The sequence below is a fragment of the Macaca fascicularis genome, chromosome 20, assembly GCF_037993035.2.
Source record: "Macaca fascicularis isolate 582-1 chromosome 20, T2T-MFA8v1.1".
Classification (NCBI taxonomy): domain Eukaryota; kingdom Metazoa; phylum Chordata; class Mammalia; order Primates; family Cercopithecidae; genus Macaca; species Macaca fascicularis.
The window spans coordinates 80619386-80639063 of record NC_088394.1 but is presented as its reverse complement, the minus strand read 5'-3'; the positions used below and the strand labels follow the sequence as shown (position 1 = coordinate 80639063).

Here is a 19678-nt window from a genome sequence, read left to right as displayed (position 1 = left end):
ATGGCACAGGTGGACAGACATTTTCTTCCCACCATGAATGAATTTACCAAATTTAAGTCATCTGTCTCCATAACTCCCAATATGTAAGAGCATCAACAAAACTCATTTTTACTAACCTTGTCGGGGTTTTGGAGGTACTGGCATATTAGTAAACTCATTCATTAGCCGAACACTAAACATGGGGAAAAAACATTAAATAGTGCAGTTTTAAACAGTATATATATACTTTCACTAAAGACCTTTGATGGCTAAGTAGAATATCAGCTATACGAGTATAGTAGATTTTAGATAACCAATGCTGTAATAGCTAGTGAACTCAAGTCTTTTCTATATGCATTTTTGGTCTATTTTAAGTGATATATGCTGGTAAACACTAAAAATATTTTCTACTGAATCTAAAGAACACAAATAATGCTGCAATTCCATTTCTGGTTAACTTCCATATAAAATCACGAACAATCTATTTTTATAAAAGACAGAATTATAGGACTCACTGGCAGGAAATCAAGAGCTTTACTAGACTATTTCAATTCTAATTATCAGAGGGGAAAAAACCCCACCACATAACACATCTTTCACCACCTTACTTACAAGCTGTCTATCATGGGTGTTGACGTACAAGGCCTTTGCACTTTGGAATACAGAGGAATGAACTTCATCAGGTGGTACATCGGCGGGCAAGCAACCAGCGCCTGCAGTGTCTACATAGTGGCAGTAAGGAAGCGTAAAGGAATGAAACAGACACACCACATTTCCTAAAGGCACGTTTAGCACAAGAACATCTCTGAAAACCTAAGTAAGCTAAGGACACTGAACTACTTAGACACGTCACCACAAAAAGGAATAAACCAAATCATTACTAGGGTAACTTTCCTGTGATGTCCATATGAGGATCTACGAAGCAGTCAATCGTTTGTATTCAAGAACTTGACTTATCCAAGATAGTTCAATGAGTTAAAACCAAATTTCCAGTTGTAAGTGGCTGCTCTGCCCTATGATCTGTAACCACTCGAATGAGAGTCAGCTTGTCTGCAGCCCTCATTCATATGCCAACAGATCCTCTCTTTTAGAGGGAGACGGACTGCGGCCAGGAATAACGCTGTTTATAAGCAAGGTAGGCTGACCGAGTCATAATAAACCAGGCTTGGGGATTCAAATGTAGGGCTAGATGGCCCACGGAGGCTGAACTAAGTCCCATGCACCCAAAGGAGGGAGAGCTGCAACACGCTGGCCTTGCGGACGGCGTCCAGGAAGGATACAGCATTAATGTAGCACCAGTTCCCTTTATTGATCAGCCCGCGGGGTTGCAACGACACTGGTTTATGGATTAGGGTTACATTCTCCAGTAACTCTGAAAGAGGGAAGAAGCATATTTCAGAAATCAACGACATCTAGTGAAGAATATTCAAATCATTTCATATGCTCTACTCTGGGAGAGCATTTAAAATCCCTTCAATAAAGCACACATCCAAAGAAAATGCATACTGTTAAGGCTTCATTCAGTTCAACATCAAGTACACTATTTAATTAAAACTTTTCTGAAATTAATCTTTTCCCTCAAACAGCAACGTTTAATCTTCCTGGGGGGAACAGAATTAGGGAACACAAGAACTACCTATTTTAATGAGAAACAAAAAAATGTGAACACAGTAACATTATTAGAGAATAGATTTGAGAGATACAGCCTTTTTTCCTTAAACACTGTTAGCCAGGTGTGTCTCATTAGCAGCAAGGTGTCTCAGACACTAGACAGAAAGATGTCTGGGCAGAACCCGTGTCTCGGTCCTCTCTGCATCGCCAGCATCTAATGCTGACCCTACACATCACTGCGCATGTTCACTGGCTGTTCAGGGAGTCAAGATATTCCTTTCAGAGACAACAGTCTCCTACGAATTAAACTGTCCACTAGAAATCCAATTTAGCAACTGTTTTATACACTGTAATTCCCTTATTCCATTCACAAAAACGCTGCTTAGCCTCGGGTTCACCCTGAGTGGACATCACTCTTTTTCTGTATTAAAACAGGTGCGAATGTCATCTTTATAGAATTAACCATCAGAAATGCTTTAAAACAAGGTCTCCCCCTGACCCACTATGAATCTTCTAATGGTGATGGCTACAATTTATAAACCCTTCCACACTTAGCACGTTCTTTACAATTTACAAATGTTAATTGGCTGGACTTAATCCTTAGTAATCTAGGAGTACCACCACCTTGCCCCTTTCACCAAAAAAGAAACTGAGGCTCCCAAAGACTAACTAACTTACCTGTGATCACACAGGAGCCAGGTAGCATAGCCAGGGCCTCAACTCCATAATCTGTAGCCAATCCACACTGTCTCCTTTACTTTTAAATTGTACACTAATCATAGAACCCACAAACAGATACACCTACTATGTACCAACAAAAATAAAAAATTCATTTAAAAATAAAGTACAATAAATAAACGAATTGTATATAGGAAAGAAAAACCAAAATGGCATACATGTGATACTAGCATCCACGTAAGACATGGCTCAAAAATAAGCTTTCTTTTCTAAACTACATTGTACTGGCAGATCCCAGACTTCAAGCACTGATCAAATGAAGAAATTAATTTGCAAAATTACACACACACACACACACACACACACACACACACACACACACCCTCTCATTCCTTCCTTCCTATGAGAGTAAATGTCCTCTTCCTTCTAACTGAAGAAGCGTAGGGCATCATTTCTGCATAGCTCTTCTTCTGTAGAAAGGAAAACATTACAGATTCTGTGGAATGTGTTCAGTTAGACTAAGTGTGCAAAGCTCCTCTCTCTCTTAATATGGAATACAGAACTGGGCCTTGAAATAAATGAATAATGGATCAGTTACTAACTGAACCCCAAGCCTGCATGTGATGACACCCAGCAGAGACAGCGCCTGTCATGTGGGGGACACTGTGCTAGAAGCTTTGTGTATATTATTCATAATTATCATAACAACCCTACTATCAGAGACAGCTACCACCCCCATTTTACGCATGAGAAAACTGAAGTCACATAACAGCTGAAATGACCTGTGAACCTGGGTCTACCTGACTTAAGAGGTTGAGCCTTTTCCTCAATATATAAGAGGCTTCACTTAACAATCCCTTTTATTCCAAGGTTTCAGATACTTACTTTTCCCCACAGGCTTAAAATCTATTTACAGTGGATTTTTACATTTGTCTTTAAACCATATCATCATAACAGTCTATCATTTCTAGTGTGTGCCACAGAACAGCTACTAATATAATCGCAGTGTTAAAAATGTGCATTTTCAAATAACCATCAATGACGTAAAGGCATAGTGTCTCAAATAAAAACTCCAGCATGATTCCAACAAGTCTTCACCATAGTATTTTTTTATCAAATGACATTTTTTTTAACCTAACCTTAAGACTCAAAACCTGCTATCTTTCTAACATAGAAACCTTTGTTTTTTTGAGACGAGTCTTGCTCTGTCACCCAGGATGGAGTGCAGTGGTGCGATTTCGGCTCACTGCAACCTCTGTGTCCTGGGTTCAAGTGATTCTCCTGCCTCAGCCTCCAGTGTAGCTGGGATTACAGATGTGCACCACTACGCCCGGCTAATTTTTGTATCTTTAGGAGAGACGGGGTTTCACCATGTTGGCCAGGCTGGTCCTGGAACTCCTGAGCTCAAGTGATTCACCTGCCTTGGCCTCCCAAAGTGCTTGGATTACAGGCGTGAGCTATGGCGTGGGCACCAGGTAAGCAAGGAACAGAGATGAATGCGAGATGGTCCTGCCCTAGGCGAGCTCGCAGACCAGTGAAGGGACAAACTCTGATGTCCCTGGCTCCAAACCACACACTGTACAGGCTAAGCTGAAGGGGTGTTGTGGGATGGGGGATGGAGGAAGGATGCTTAGCCGAATCCAAGGGCTGCAGAAACTCTAGAAAGGTCAGGGGCTGAAGACACCAAATGGAAGCTGAGGAAGAAGAGAGATACTAGAAGGTTCTCACTGGCTGGGGCAGCGGTGCTATCCAGCTAGAGCAGGAATACAACAGGATGAGCAGGTTATTTTTTGTTTCATGTAGTGATGAGTTCAGTTTTAGAGATGTTGGTAAAAGGTACCCAGATGACACCAGTAAATGGTATATTTATATCCAAAGACCAGCAAGTGACTGATTTTTTTTTTTTTTTTTGAAACAGTCTCACTCTGTCGCCCAGGCTGGAGTGCAGTGGCACCATCCTGGCTCACTCCAACCTCCGCCTCTGGGTCTCAAGCAATTCTTGTGCCTCAGCCTCCCAAGTAGCTGGGACTACAGATGTGTGCTACCACACCCAACCATAATTATTATTTTAGAGACAGGATCTTGCTCTGTTACTCAGACTGGCGTGCAGTGGCGAGATCATGGCTCACTGCAGCCTCAATCTCCCTGGTTCGACAGATTGATAATTACACAAACATACGCACAGGTCCCCAGAGTACAGGGCTGGAAGGGTAGAAAAGCGAGAAGCATGCAGGGGCAGCGTGTAGGAGTGAAGACAGCAAATGGAGGCTGCTCAGTCAGAAGCTGGGCTGAGGAAGGAGACAGGATCATGGGGCGCAAGGAGCTAGGGATCCAGGAAGATGCAGCAGCAAAGTTTCTGGGTAGGAGAATGAGTGAAACAGCAACTTTGGTTTTCTTGACGATATGGGAGGAAAGGTCTTCTAGGGCAGAGTCAGGGTGAAGATGCCAGAGGTGGGTGAGACAGGGCTTGAAGACATTCATTCCTGTTTAGCACTGATACTGGAAGGAAATGAAGGAAGCCACCAGGGCCAGGCATACAAGATCTGCCTGAAACTTCCCTTCCTTGTTGACCCGTTCGAACAGACTAAAAAACATGCTTTAAGAGTGGAGGCTAACTTCACTCTTAAAAGGAAAGCAGGTGCAGAGCAATCAAGAACTGGCTGCACTAAGCTCTGTCTGAAAACACAGCTTTTTTTTTTTTTTTTGAGACAAAGTCGAGAGACAGGGTTTTTGCCACGTTGACCAGACTGGTCTTGAACTCCTGGCCTCAAGCAATCTGCCCGCCTTGGACTCCCAAAGTAGTGGGATTACAGGTGTGAGCCACTGTGCCTGGCCTCCTTTCATGTTCTTAACTGAGTTACGTGCCCAGAATAATCTGTATGGCATGGAAGCTTGACCATTCAATCTCCATGCAATCAGAGGATATATAAATAAACTATAAACCGACTTTTTTCCAGCATTTATTTGTGAAACAGTGTGAACTGGTCAGACAGAAACCTTTAGTTTCTACCTCAACCATTCCCTTAAATCGACGCCAGCTTCCAGTTTGCTTATTTTGAGGCGCAGGCAGGTTAAAAAGCAGTTTCATAGTTTTTCTTCCACAGTATTAAAATCAAGTCTTCTAGCATCACCCAGTGGTTTGTTCAGTAACTGCAAGGAGCAACATTTCAGACACACACCTACAAAAGTCAATGAGCACCATCTCCGAAACAGCAGAACAAATGGACCCTCAGGAGATGTACTAGGGAATGTACTCCACCAGCTTTTCTTCAAGCCTTTGACAGTCTTTGAAAGGTCATTCTGGTAGAATGTTGTTAAACGTAGAACAAACGTTTACAGACTTGGAAAATATAGAAGAGACACTGAACAACCTAGATTTTTCTTAATGATTATTCCGTTATTCTAGAAAAATTTTATCTAGTGGCAAGTCTTTCATAAACTAAAATACCATATCATTCTGTTATTGGTCTCTTATAATGATCCTACATCCTAATCTCAGAGTAAGACCGACAGAAGGCACTCAAGATTCTCCACACTGTCTCCATGGTAGCCGACCTCATCACCGCCTACCTGACATTAGTGGTGTGTTGCTCAACAAAGTCTGCCCCATCTAAGGTAACAAGACTTGATGGCCTTCTGTGTCCTCAGCCTGTTACTGCCATCCCTACTAGCTGCATGAGGCCTCCCCTCCTTGCTTTCTCCCCTCAACACCCCTCTGCCAACGATCACTTCTCTCTACAAACAGCTGCCATCTGTTCCTTTCTGATCTTATGCCTCAGACTACCCTGAAGGCAAGGCCAATCATTACTCCAACTAGACAGTGCGTGGCATAGAGTAAGTTCTCATTAGACAGTAATACAGGATGAATTAAACATCTGGAGATTAAAGTTGTTGGTTATGGCAAATGACTCCATTCCTATTTGTTAGAAATGACTCAACAGACTTTAAAGGTCATTTAGCTCCTGGTCCAGAAAGTCTAAATGACAGCTCCTGAGAAGACGCACAGTAAAGGGCAAGGGCCCAGGCACACAAACCAGGAAGACGGGGTTCACACTCCTCTGCCACTTCATTCATTTTGCAGCCTGCGGCAGATCACTCCTCACCCGGAACAGATAAGGAGCTGCACCGTGCTCAGTTATGGCAAAGACGAGCACGCGTGTAAATACATGAGCAGACCACTCCCGGTATGACGGTCAGCTCATTACAGACGTCAGAATCCCCCCTAGGAAATAAAGAGCTAATAGAGGTGGAAGGAGAAGGGAAAAGCAAATTAATTTATGTAAGCGTTTGAGAAAACCAACAACTTACAGCATCTCAAGAGGAAATGTTAGCTCAACTTCCTTAAAATCTTGACAAGTTTTAAACATCTTGACATATTAAAGATGTATTAACAAAGTTCTATTTCAGGCCTGGTGTGGCAGCTCATGCCTGTAATCACAACACTTTGGGAGGCTGTGGCAGGAAGATCACTTGAGTCCAGGAATTCCAAGACCAGCCTGGACAACACAGTGAGACTCTGTTGCTACAAAAAAAAATTTTTTAATTAGCTGGACATGGTGGTGTCTGCCTGTAGTCCCAGCTACTCAGGAAGCTGGGGCAGGAAGACCACCTGTGCCCAGGAGTTCAAGGCTGCAGTGAGCTATGATCACGCCACAGCACTCCAGCCTGAGTGACAGAAAAAAAAAAAAAAAAAAAAATTTTTAAATAAAGCTCCATTTTAAGAGGAATGATTGTAAGAAATGAAGATTAAATACTTATTGTCAAAGGTGTTCTCTTAAGATCCAAACACTCAAGAAACAGTTAAGGTCCAGTTTTGTAACATATCACATGTACATCAAGCCTTCCATCCTGACTCATTTCAATAACCATAAACTGGAGGAGACACTAACGCTTTATGAAGTTCACAAGTTCCTCTTCTCCCTCGCAGTGAAAGAACAGGGGGGCAAAAGCAGTTCTAATTCCTCCTAAGACTGCGCTGAATTATGTTCAAGTGAATGAATCCTACTGTTATCATTCAAACGTCAGGTCTTGTGGACAAGCCAGAACTAATACCACTTTCCAATGTCTAATATCACTCTTCGCTCCACTTAATTAAATTCCTCTTTCAACATCAACATTTTCATTTACTATTTTATTCCTAGCCTAAAGTCCAATACACACTCTAATTATGGAGGCTAAAAGAATCAAAACGAGGAAGGCGGGCCACCAAGGATAGAGGGCAGGGAATTTCTAGGTTGAAACTTTAAGTCTGACCTGCATTCCCAAGTCATTGCCATTGGTGTATCTATTTTACCTTCTTTTAGGGCATATAATCAGAAGTCGGCTGTAATAACAAACTTTCCCCAGAAGCCTTCTTTTCAATTCATCATGGTTGATATAATTTACTACTTAGCTGTTCAGACAGCAACTTTAGGAAGATGGCCTCCCAAACCCATCTTTGTCACAGCAGTCAGTGGGGCTGCCTAGAACAGTGTGTGTGAAAAGGCACAAAATGCTAGAATGACTCATAGAAGACACGAAATTGAAACCCATAGTTCACTTTTGTAATAACTCACATTAAAAGGCTGAACTGAAATTTCACTCTTATGAAATCTGCTGACATACAGAAAAATGGAGTTGCTTAACAGTCTTTTTTTTTTTTTTTTTAATTTTAAGACATACATGGTAGATGGTAGCTCACAAGGGCTGCCACAAATCAGCCCACTGAAATTGTTTATCAACTCAAAGGCAATACCAGCATCGTAAACTTTTATGTCATTATAAGCTATGATTATTTTTACACATATTTTATACATCAAATTCTGTTTTCCTAAAGTTAGGACTTGGAGGTCATGTTGCCATCAAAAAATCCATGAAAACTCAAGGTGCAGAACTCTGATTCTTAGGGCTCAATAACTGGTCCGTAATCGACATTCTGGTGTTGTTGACCTGCTTTTCTGTCATCTTCCTAACTGTCCAGAACATTCTCCAAGTGCTTTTCTTCATCAATTTGGAAGAACACACACTATCTTGGTCACCTAACCAGATGGAGGGCAGCAAAGTGACCAAAATGTACCACTAACCATTGGCTGCAGATCAACTTATGTTTCTGAAGTGGAAAGACGTATAATAAATGTGAGGATACAAACATCGAATCAGATGTGGACTAAACTCTCAATCCACAAGGGTGGATCCCTGTAAACGGATGCCATGCCTTTTTAACTTAGATCATGACGCATGACCCCTGCCTGTGTACTTCCGAGTTTGAAGAGGAATGCAAAATATCTGAGAAACAATTTCCCCCAAGGAGGGGGTGAAAGTATATGCGTGATTTATAAACTGCCAAAATAAAGATCAGTTTTAGGATACACAGCCATGCTTAATGATGGGAATATGTTCTGAGAAATGTGGCATTAGGCAATTTTATCATTGTGGGATCAAACGCCTAAACGGTATAGCCAACTACACACCTAGGCTATATGCTAGAGCCTATTGCTCCTAAGCTACAAACCCGTACAGGATGTTGTGTACTGAATATCGTAGGCAACTGTAACACAACTCACTGGTCACTAGAAATTGTTTAGCTCCATTATAATCTTATGGGACCACCGTCGTACATGCGGTCTGTTGTTGACTGAAACATCATTAAAGCAGCACATAACTGTATTTTCATTTATACTTAAATAAACACGGATAGGGTAATTCATTCCAGAAGACCCAAATTGTAATAACTTTCTTTCTTGATCCAATACCTTTTAGGTATAAAACCACTGTGCAAAATCATATAAACAGGTTTGCTGTGCAAAATCATATAAACAGGTTTTGACTAACAATTCATAATAAATGACATTGCTAGATACTTCAACGCAATGTTTTCAGAGCTGTTCAAGAGTTCAGTTTTTCTAGTTCTCTGTCACTGGAATTTTAACTTATTTTATCGAGCAGTTGGCCACTCTCCTTACCCACCATTATTTATATTCTGTTAAAACGAAATACACTGTTGCATATATTTGAAAGCAAAACATCAAATACAAAATTGCTGTACTTGTGATGTGAAAGCATCTGATACCATTCAGTCTAGTATATGAGGAATGTTCCTTAGTAAAGACCCAGGAAAAGTACAACCTTCACTAAAAGCATATGTTCAATTTCAAACATCACATGTTCGGGCAATTCCAAAGTATCTGTGCTAATGAGGGAAGCAGCAGCAAAGGCGCTCCCCATGTGTCCGCCATACTCACTCTTAAAACAAGGGTGTCATGTTTTGCAACTACTTTCAAACACAAGCTATTAGGTTTTGGGGTTTTCTTGAGACAGTCTCACTCTGTTGCCCAGGCTGGAGTGCAGCGGTACAATCTCGGCTCACTGCAACCTCCAACTCCCGGGTTCAAGCTATTCTCCCTCCTCAGGCTCCTCAGTAGCTGGGATTACAGCCATGAGCCACCACAACCATCTAATTTTTATATTTTTAGTAAAGACGGGATTTCGCTATGTTGGCCAGGCTGGTCTTGAACTCCCGGCCTCAAGTGATCTGCCCACCTCAGCCTCCCCAAAGTGCTGGGATTACAGGCGTGAGCCACTACGCCGGGCTGTATTAAGACTTTCAAGTTTCCTTTTGTTGACTCCTACCGAAAAACGGCAATCATCTCCTTTCAGACCAGTCACTGAAAAACAGATCCCTCTCCAACCCTCCGCAGGACTGGTCTTTTGTGTTTAGATTCATCCTTCCCTTGAGGCTAAAGGAAGTCACTGGGTGTTCAGTTCACTTGCTTTCCCCTGGCGTGTCCTTCTCCTCTTAAAGAACAGTTTACACTTAAAAAACAGCCAATGGAAGAAAATGTTGACACATAACCTACACCCAGGAGATGGCCTTGCCACCAAGAAGATCCAAGTAGAACCCATTGAAGTGGATAGTTTAAGAGTAATCAAGAGTTTAATGTATTTCACTTCCAAATGCCTTACATGTGATTCTTTTTCTTTTAGTCGATCTGCCTTCTTAATTTCACTTCTGATAGCATAAAAACTAGTTGGCATTTATTAAGCAGGCTTAACAATAGGGGAAATAGTCCAGAAATGTGGGTATTTGAAACAAATAAACTTGAGACAAAAAATACACAAATTACTCTAAGCATTTTGTGTATAATTTTTTTTTTTTTTTTTTTTTAAGAGACGGGGGTCTCAGTATGTTGCCCAGGCTGGCCTCAAACTCCTAGGCTCAAGCAATCCTCAAGCCTCAATCTCCACACTATCATGCCTGGCAGAAAGGAATACATTTAATGTCTAAATCATTCCCCACTCCCTCTTTCCCAAAAGTTAGTAACACAAATACCACTGTCTCAGTAGAAACAGATACTAATGCAAGTCAAATTCTATTATAACTAACATCAAGAGATCTTTTAATGAAACTGGCCGGGCGCGGTGGCTCACGCCTGTAATCCCAGCACTTTGGGAGGCCGAGGCGGGCGGATCACAAGGTCAGGAGATCGAGACCACGGTGAAACGCCGTTTCTACTAAAAATACAAAAAAAATTAGCCGGGCGCGGTGGCGGGCGCCTGTAGTCCCAGCTACTCAGGAGGCTGAGGCAGGAGAACGGCGTGAACCCGGGAGGCGGAGCTTGCAGTGAGCCGAGATTGCGCCACTGCACTCCAGCCTGGGTGACAGAGCGAGACTCTGTCTCAAAAAAAAAAAAAAAAAAATGAAACTAGACTTTCACTCAGTTAAACGCTGCTTAAAATAAGTGGGCCTACACTTAAATAAAGTATGCCCACTAGGCCGGGCGCAGTGGCTCACGCCTGTAATCCCAGCACTTTGGGAAGCCAAAGCGGGTGGATCACAAGGTCAGGAGATGGAGACCATCCTGGCTAACTCGGTGAAATCTCGTCTCTACTAAAAATACAAAAAAAAAAAAAAAAATTTAGCCAGGCGTGGTGGCAGGCGCCTGTAGTCCCAGCCACTCAGGAGGCTGAGACAGGAGAATGGCGTGAACCCGGGGGGCGGAGCTTGCAGTGAGCCGAGATAGTGCCACTGCACTCCAGCCTGGAGGACAGAGCGAGACTCCATCTCAAAAAAAAAAAAAAAAAAAAAGTATGCCCACTAAAGGGAATTTGTGGTAGTGGATCTGACTTGTAACAAATTGAGTATATTTTGGTACTTTTATAAAGTAAATCCCTAAGTAGGAGAATAAAACAACAACAAAAAGTTCAAACAATGCCATTCTCCCTAAGCCCTATATGATCCCAAGAGTTATTTAATGTGACTCTACTGCTCTATATTTACGAGAATCCTGAAACTGTCAGCAATTACATGCTGCATATCGAAGGCTCAACAAACAGGCTGAAAAGAATTACGTACTTTTAAAGAAGCTACACTTTCACTCAGAAAATTAAAACATCTTCATAACTGATCTAACCAAAATAGGATTAAAAAAATAATCTGTTGGGGAGGGGTTTACACTATGTCCATACAAAAATAATTACGTGGACTGTGTGTGGCAAGGCTTTCCTCTACTAGTCATTAAGAGGCTCTTCAGTGTTTGACAAAGCTACTTCAACTAGACTTTAACATAAACAGAACATAACTATTTATCAAACTATATTTAAAGTCATATGACTAAGCAGAATGTTTTAAAACATTTAAAATGAAGCTTTCCTTTCTTATTTTAAATAAAGATTGAGAAAACCTCCCTAGGATGGGAGGTTTTCCTTTGTGGAGCTATTTTAGAAACAAAACTATAATGTTCTCAGCTGGGCGCAGTGGCTCACGTCTGAAATTTCAGCACTTTGAGAGGCAGAGGTGGAAGGATCACTTGTCAGGAGTTCGGGACCAGCCTGGCCAACATGGTGAAACCCCGTCTCTACTAAAAATACAAAAGCTAGCTGGGCGTGGTGGCGGGCGCCTATAGTCCCAGCTACTCGGGAGGCTGAGGCAGAAGAATTGCCTGAACCCAGGAAGAGAAGGTTGCAGTGAATTGAGATTACACCACTGCACTCCAGCCTGGGTGACAGAGTGAGACCCTCTCTCAAAAAAAAAAATAATGCTCATGACTTAGAACTTAGAATGCATTTTTAAGAGCACCCCACTGTGTATTTCTCATTATAGGTTAAAAATAAACTTTTAACTTAGTAATCTATACAAAAGGCTTACACAATCTATCTTACAATATCAGTCCTTGCAATAAATACATCCTGAAAGCTGTGTTAAAGAAATTGCCTGGCCTGAGTGCAGTGGCTCACGCCTGGAATCCCAACACTTTGGGAGGCTGAGGCAAGCAGATCATTTGAGGTCAGGAGTTTGAGGCCAGCCTGGTCAGCACGGTGAAACGTCATTTCTACTAAAAAAAAAAAAATATATATATATATAGCTGGACGTTGTGGCATGTGCCTGTAATCCCAGCTACTTGGGAGGCCGAAGCAGGAGAATCACTTGCACCCAGGAGGCGGAGTTGTAGTGAGCCAAGATTGAGCCTCTTGCACTATAGCCTGAGCAACAGAGTGAGGCCGCATCTCAAAAAAAAAAAAAAAAAAAAAAATCACCTGGCTTTAAAAAACATATATAAAGCCCAAAATAACGATGTATGGCCTATTATTTCTTCATTTTAAGAGAACTTCAGAGCAACAAGAGTACCTGAGATAACGTATTTTGTATAAGGAATAAAATACTCTTAAAAAAATGTATACATTGCTTGCTATCATCCTACTGCCATCCAAAGAATGTGTTTTATTTTTTACACAATTCTGACCCTCCACAGAAGGGTGTGCATTTGGCAGCTTGCTGCTACATCCTGGTAATGAAGGTTGTCAGGCCGGGCGCGGTGGATCAAGCCTGTAATCCCAGCACTTTGGGAGGCCGAGACGGGCGGATCACAAGGTCAGGAGATCAAGACCATCCTGGCTAACACAGTGAAACCCGGTCTGTACTAAAAAATACAAAAAAAACTAGCTGGGCAAGGTGGCGGGCACCTGCAGTCCCAGCTACTCAGGAGGCTGAGGCAGGAGAATGGCGTAAACCCGGGAGGCGGAGCTTGCAGTGAGCTGAGATCCGGCCACTGTACTCCAGCCTGGGTGACAGAGCGAGACTCCATCTCAAAAAAAAAAAAAAAAAAAAAAAAAAAAAAAAAAAAAGAAGGTTGTCAAGTGTTCCAAAAGGTCACATCAGAAAGTATTACAGAGAGCCTAAACGAAACAGCTTATTTTAACTTGGCTGCTAGGGTAAGAATCTGAAGATCCGGCTACCAAGCTTAGTAGAATCCAACCTGATGACCGAGCTTCTGCTTCTTAGGCAGGTACAGCCATGGGCAGCGTAACAATGTTTCGGTCAACGATGGACTGCACAGATGATGGTCCCACAAGATTCTAATGGAGCTGAAAATGCCCTGTTGCCTAGTGACGTCTTGATGCTCCTGACCCTGTTCAGGCCCAGGCTGATGTTTGTGTCTTAGTTTTAAGTTTAAAAAGTTAAAAACTAATTTTAACAGAAAAAAGCTTATAGAATAAGAATAAAAAGGAAGAAAATATTTTTTGTATAGCTGTACAGTGTTTCAAGCTAAGTGTTCTCATGAGTCAAAAAGTTTAGAATTTTTAATTTAAAAGTAAAATAAACAGTAAAAAGGTTACAGTAGGCTAAGGTTTATTTCTTATTGAGGAAAAATGTGTAAATCAACGTAGTACAGCCTAAGTGTACGGTGTTTATAAAGCTCGGCTTTGTTCAGTACTGTCCTAGGCCTTCACATTCACTCAGCACTCATCACCGACTCACTCACCCAGAGTCACTCCAGTCTTGCAAGCTCCATTCATGATGAGTGCTCTGTACAGGTGAAGCATTTTTCATCTTTTATACCCTATCTGTACTGTATCTTTTCTATGTCTAAATGTGTTCAGGCACACAAATACTTAGCACTGTGTTACAACGGCCTACAGTACTCAGTAGTGACATGCTGGACACGGAGCAATAGGCTGCACCACTAGCCGAAGGCTCTACCATCTGTATTTGTGTAGTACTCTCTGATGTTAACATGCACATCTCAGAGCACACATCCATCGTTACGCAACATGTGGCTGTGTGAGCACACATACCTCTTTCATACCGTGCTGCATTTCTGACTTCCTACTGTAACTTTTTAAAAACAACCTGTGAATTATGCAGCTTTCCATTTTTATTGTAATTGTTTCTACCTTGGAGCCTTAGCACTTCAAAATAAAATATTAACTTTGGGCTGAACTCTTAACATTATTCTCTTCCTTTCAAGAGCTGACGTTGATTTATCAAAATTCTGAATAAAATCCATTTACTCAATGCAAAATAGGCATAAAAACAAAAACATGTTATTTCACAAAATGCTTTCTTATATCTTAAGAAATATAAAAAGGAAGGAGCACACAGTGAGTACAAATCAGGATTATCACACCAAAGGTATATCACAGAAAAAGTCCATTATACATTCACACCGTGGAGCAGAATTACTTGAACAAAAGGCAAGAAATGGAAATGTAACTTGTCAACAGAAAAGAACTAACAGGCATGGATCTTTCACTTAACTTAAAGTTTTGACAACCCTCTCCTCCCATTTGTTTCTATATTGTCTTACTTCTAGAGAACATTTAAGACATAGGCATTCTTCAGACACTGCTATTAACACACAGGTAATCTACCATTGTTATGGGTAACACTCTAACACCACAGTCTATAAGACCAGTTGATGAGGTCTGTTCCCATCTTCACTCTAGATTTGTATCTTTTCAACTATACCTGCAATCTTTATGGCTACGGGATCCTCTGAAACTGGAACAAGCCCTTCTTTGACTTCAACCTGCTTTTCAGAAACCAGGGGAGATATGGCGGGAGGGGAATACTTAGTTTCCACATAGGCCATCGGCGAGGAGGAAGAGGGCTTAGAATCGTGAAAGAGACTGGCCCAGGACTTGGGCTGGCTGACAGGAAGGGTGCCTGATGCAGAGCCTGTGCCGTCAGCCGGAGGTGATGCATTCTCGGGTTTGGTTGGGTCCAAGTCTATGCTTTCCGTGGTGTGCAACTCCACCCCATTGGTAGCTGTGCCCTCACCCGAGGATTCAAGTATTTGTCCATTAGCAACTCCAAGGTTTTCAGTAGTATCGGTACCAACGCAGGGCTGAGCCCCAGCTGTCCTTGACAGGGTGTCTCTGCCAGCCTCTGCAGGGAAGCAGGACTGACCAAAATCAGCCCCGGGGCTCCCCTCTGGCTGCCCTGCAGTCCTGGTGTCACTGCTGAGTGCTCCGGGGAAAGGACTGTCAGGCACAGTGTCACTGACAGAGTCTGTGGAGTTCTGGGGGCTGTTACAAGTCCTGGGCGTAACTGACGGGGGCATGTCACCCATAAATTCTGCATCCTCTGCACTGACACTGTTCGGGACTGCTGAACTGGCATGGCCATTGACCAGGGCTTCTGTGGAAATACTATCATCACCGCCATCTTTCAAATAGCTGTAATATCCAGGTGGCCGCTTTTTCTTCTTTTTACGCTCCCTTTGTCCAAGACCACCTGAGACACCATCATTTTCCAAAACTTCCGCCTCCACATTAGAACTTCCATCCAAAGCGAGGGCAGAGCCTGGGTACTGGCAGTCGATGGAGCCATAGTTTGCTTCTTTAGTGATACCATCAGGGGTTGTTTTGGAAGTTGTACAACCGAGAATAAATTCAGGGGCCTGAGGGTTCAGTGTGCTTGAAATACTGTAGCTGGGGGTTCTCGGCAAAGTGTCACTGGGTTCGATGACTTCATTGACACCAAACTCAATTCTCTGATATTCTTGTCCTGTTTAGAAAACAAACTATTAGTTAAGAATACAGTTCTACAAACTCTAAGTACCAGTAATTACTCACTTTCTCTTTGAAAATGAAAACCTTAAATTCTCTTCCTAATCAACAAACCTATTACGTCCTTTACTTATGTGGAACAATTTGCTGAAAATGAAACCATAAAATTATTTAATTTGGGGATATGAAAAGCAGAAGCCTGTACTTATCTTCCTAGCTAAGGAAGGCTTTCAGAAAGTAGAAATTAAAATACATTTGTAATAAAAAGCAAGTAATATTCTGCCAGTTTAAAAATATCCCTCAATGGAATCTGACTTTCTTATAGCTGCCTTATGCCTAAGATAAAGGAATATGTATTTTGGACAATTTAAATTTTAAAGGATCATGACAACTAACTTAAGGACTTAAAACATGGTTAAATCAGCTTCTCTAGTTAACGTGATTTGATTAATTCCAAAAACATGAACTACGCAAAGAACCCTATATATTCTGGATGGGAGAAATTAGAAAGTATAAATTTAGAAACAAAAAAAGATGCCAAAAAAAGATTCAACAACAACAACAGGAGAGAATCGTATATATAAAGGCGCACTTCAGAGCACTCTTTTGAATTCTTCATTTCTTGGTCTCCTCCACTGGTAACCTTCCATTAAGTCTGAAAAGTGGCCCTGACACGAACACACGCGAATGTCCTCTAAATAAAGCCACACTGGATTAACTCCATGGTTAGGTAAAGCCTTCCGAAAATACCAAAAGAAAAAGTTAGAATTGTGAACTTTTCAATATCTCTTGGGAAGCCTTCAATACTTCCTTCCCAGGTAACCACAATCCACATATTTCATTCATGCTAAGACAGATGTATCTTTACAGTTTACATCTCTGAAATTAGGTTAAGTTTTAGAATCAATTTTGTCTTTCAACAGACATCAAGCATCGATGTCACCTTGTATTTGATAAAAAGTTACACATTTTGAAGTTAAGGAAGGACACATGCCTTCTATTTCATCTTTAATGCATAGCTAAAGATTTCTTCCAGGCTAGCATTAAGGGGCCAATTTTTTTTTCAAGGCATGTATCTCAAGAAAAGAAACTAATACCCAAAGAACGGTGTTCTACTGCAGAGAAATGAATTTATTTCACCTTGGAAGGACCCCTAGAAGTCTTTTTGTAGAAGAAAAAATACAGACCCTGAGAAGGGCCAGTTACGTGCAAGTGAGTGGACAGGAGGCTGGAGCGAAACAGCCTCCTGAGGTCTCCTGAATCTTTGTATGCTTTGGAATCACAGCCCCCCACTGTGGGGGGTGGGGGTGGTGGCAGCACAATCCTGCCCCAACAACAGCAAGTTCCTGGAAAAGAACACTGATGACGATTACACCTAACAGCAAGTTTACGTATAAAGTCATGACCATCTAATTCCTTTGGCTACTATTTAAATTTTGTTTCCTTACTTTGAAAAGAATTATCCAGGGGAACTGAATTTACTATCATACCTAGGGGCTGACTGTCCATTTTGGTTCCAGGCATCCCCTACTCCCAGATGTTCTGGGGCTCTCAAGACTCCCTGGATTGAAACAGGTGTGCCTGGGGAAGAACACTCCTCGTGGAGCCTGCCCTTTGAAGGCTGTGAAATCACATTCGAAACTAGAATGTGTTGTCATTCTGCTTACGCAAGACTGATTGTTTCTAAGACACAGATGTGCTGTCCACATCTCAATTCTCAATCTTATCAGAACATAAAACATTCTGGAACGTGATGTAATGTGAACAGAACTATTTCAGTATGTTACAGTTAGTATCAAACATTTACTCAATACCATGTTTGATCATCTCACTAGAAGGTGGATTCCTAGCCAGCACAGTTCCTTTTATCGAGGAACACTCACAATGGACGCATGGCAGAGAGTTCGGAGCCCAATCTGCCAGGCAGATGAAGTGCAGGAAGGCCTGCATGTTTGGCTTCAACAACCCAATCAACACATTAGGAAGATGGAAACTCAACACTCAGGTAATGCAGGCAGAGGGTCATAAAACCATGAATCCTAACACAGCGTTTCTCCAAGGCTGCTCACTGCAGTACATGCAGTAGAGTGGTCTGGACTACAAGGCAGAGGGTGAAGGAGGGAAATATACAGAGATTAGTAACACAAGGGCCCTGCTCAGAGAATTCACATTTATTAGGGAGACAAATACAAACAACTGAGAATGAAAACATGGAGGGAGGGGAGAGAAGGCTGTGAATAGCTCTAGAAAAAGGATTCTTCTGGATGCAGGAAACAGTGATCAACTTCCATCAGAAACTAGAGAGGTCAGTGGAACTTGATGGATCACTGAATTGGTAAGGGCGGGGTGAAGGAGTGGTATCTCAGGCTTTACGAACATCTAAAACAGGCAGTGCTTAAGGTGAAGGACACCCATTCACCTTGATGTAATTAATACTTGTCATATGCCTGTATGAAAGTATCTCATGTATCTCATACATATACATACCTACTATGTACCTACAAAATTTAAAATATAAAAAAATTTAAAAACACAAAAATAGAAAAGGCCGAGGTGTAAAAGGGAAACCACGATGAGGTGCCTCTGCAAAGGGCTTGCTGCAGCTAGAGGTGGCAGAAGGGAGCAGAATAAAGTATCCCAAACCATTCATCCAACAAATGTACTGAGGGCTTACAACATTCCAGATACTACAGGCACAGTGACAGACAGAGAGAAATGGACCCTGCCATCAGCAGCTGAGCAGTCTGGAAAGGGAGGCAGATCCATGACAGTACCCACAGGCTCTGTACAGTCGAATAGACACTGGAAGAGAAACTAATGTCATGGAAACACAAGAGACCCAGAAAAGGCTGCAGAGAAAAGCAGGCCTGTCACTAACTGTGCAAGCTGGTGGCAAGATTCCAGTCGTGCTTCTGGCAGAAAAAAAGCAGGACTTAAGAGGGGAGAGAGCAAAAAATGGAGAAAAAGGGCCAAGAAGCAGTCACCGAAAAGGGCAGGCAGGCTGGAAGGAGAGAGCGGGAAGCAGAACTCCGGAGGCTGGGGGAGCTGGTGGTGCCTACGGCACAGGGAGGAGGGTGAACTCAAAGAAGTGACGTGCATGGGAAAATTATGGCGCATTTGTAAGCACTGGATCAACACAAGCAGCGTGCTCACTACGTTCAAAGCACACAGTGACAGGAAGTCCCACTGACTCAGATGCCTGAGAGGCTGACATCAGCCGATTAAAAGGTGGCTCAGGAGGCTGAGCAGCCCGGCTTTCGGGTCCCTTGAGCTTCATTTATTTTATTACTTGTGCTAAGCTATTGTTAGATCTGCTCTTTCCCTTACAGTCTCTCACATTTCTTACAAATCTAACATGTTAGATATAATCACTCCCTGATGTTACCAGAGATAAAACATTTGGTTAGTCTCTTCAAGGTTTATACTGAGGCCTAAACTGTAACTAAAACCCCTTTCATAAGTCTGACCATGCTAACTAAACAGGGAATCCGAACCCCTAACTCTCAAAGAAAAAGTTTGGCATCAGTTTCCTGGAGGCCAGCAAGGGCCTTTAAAGTGATTTCAGATTGAAAAACGATCCAGACAGGTTTGAACTGTGCAAGGGCAGCCTGCAATAATTAAATGACCTTGTTGGTATTAAAAC

At 42.1% G+C, this 19678-nt stretch overlaps 1 protein-coding gene across 6 annotated transcripts in view; it reads right to left on the bottom strand.

Annotated features, from left to right (window-relative positions):
• USP10 (ubiquitin specific peptidase 10) overlaps window positions 1-19678 on the bottom strand; it is an 81084-nt gene that overhangs the window by 19739 nt on the left and 41667 nt on the right. For all 6 annotated transcript variants that reach the window (XM_074027690.1, XM_074027691.1, XM_005592681.4 and 3 more), the window contains 4 exons: window positions 14993-16033; window positions 1260-1351; window positions 592-701; window positions 117-172 (listed from right to left, as the gene is read on the bottom strand). In XM_074027690.1, coding sequence (XP_073883791.1) covers window positions 117-172; window positions 592-701; window positions 1260-1351; window positions 14993-15596 — 862 coding nt within the window. In that variant the 5' untranslated portion in view covers window positions 15597-16033. The remainder of the gene's footprint in view (window positions 1-116; window positions 173-591; window positions 702-1259; window positions 1352-14992; window positions 16034-19678) is intronic.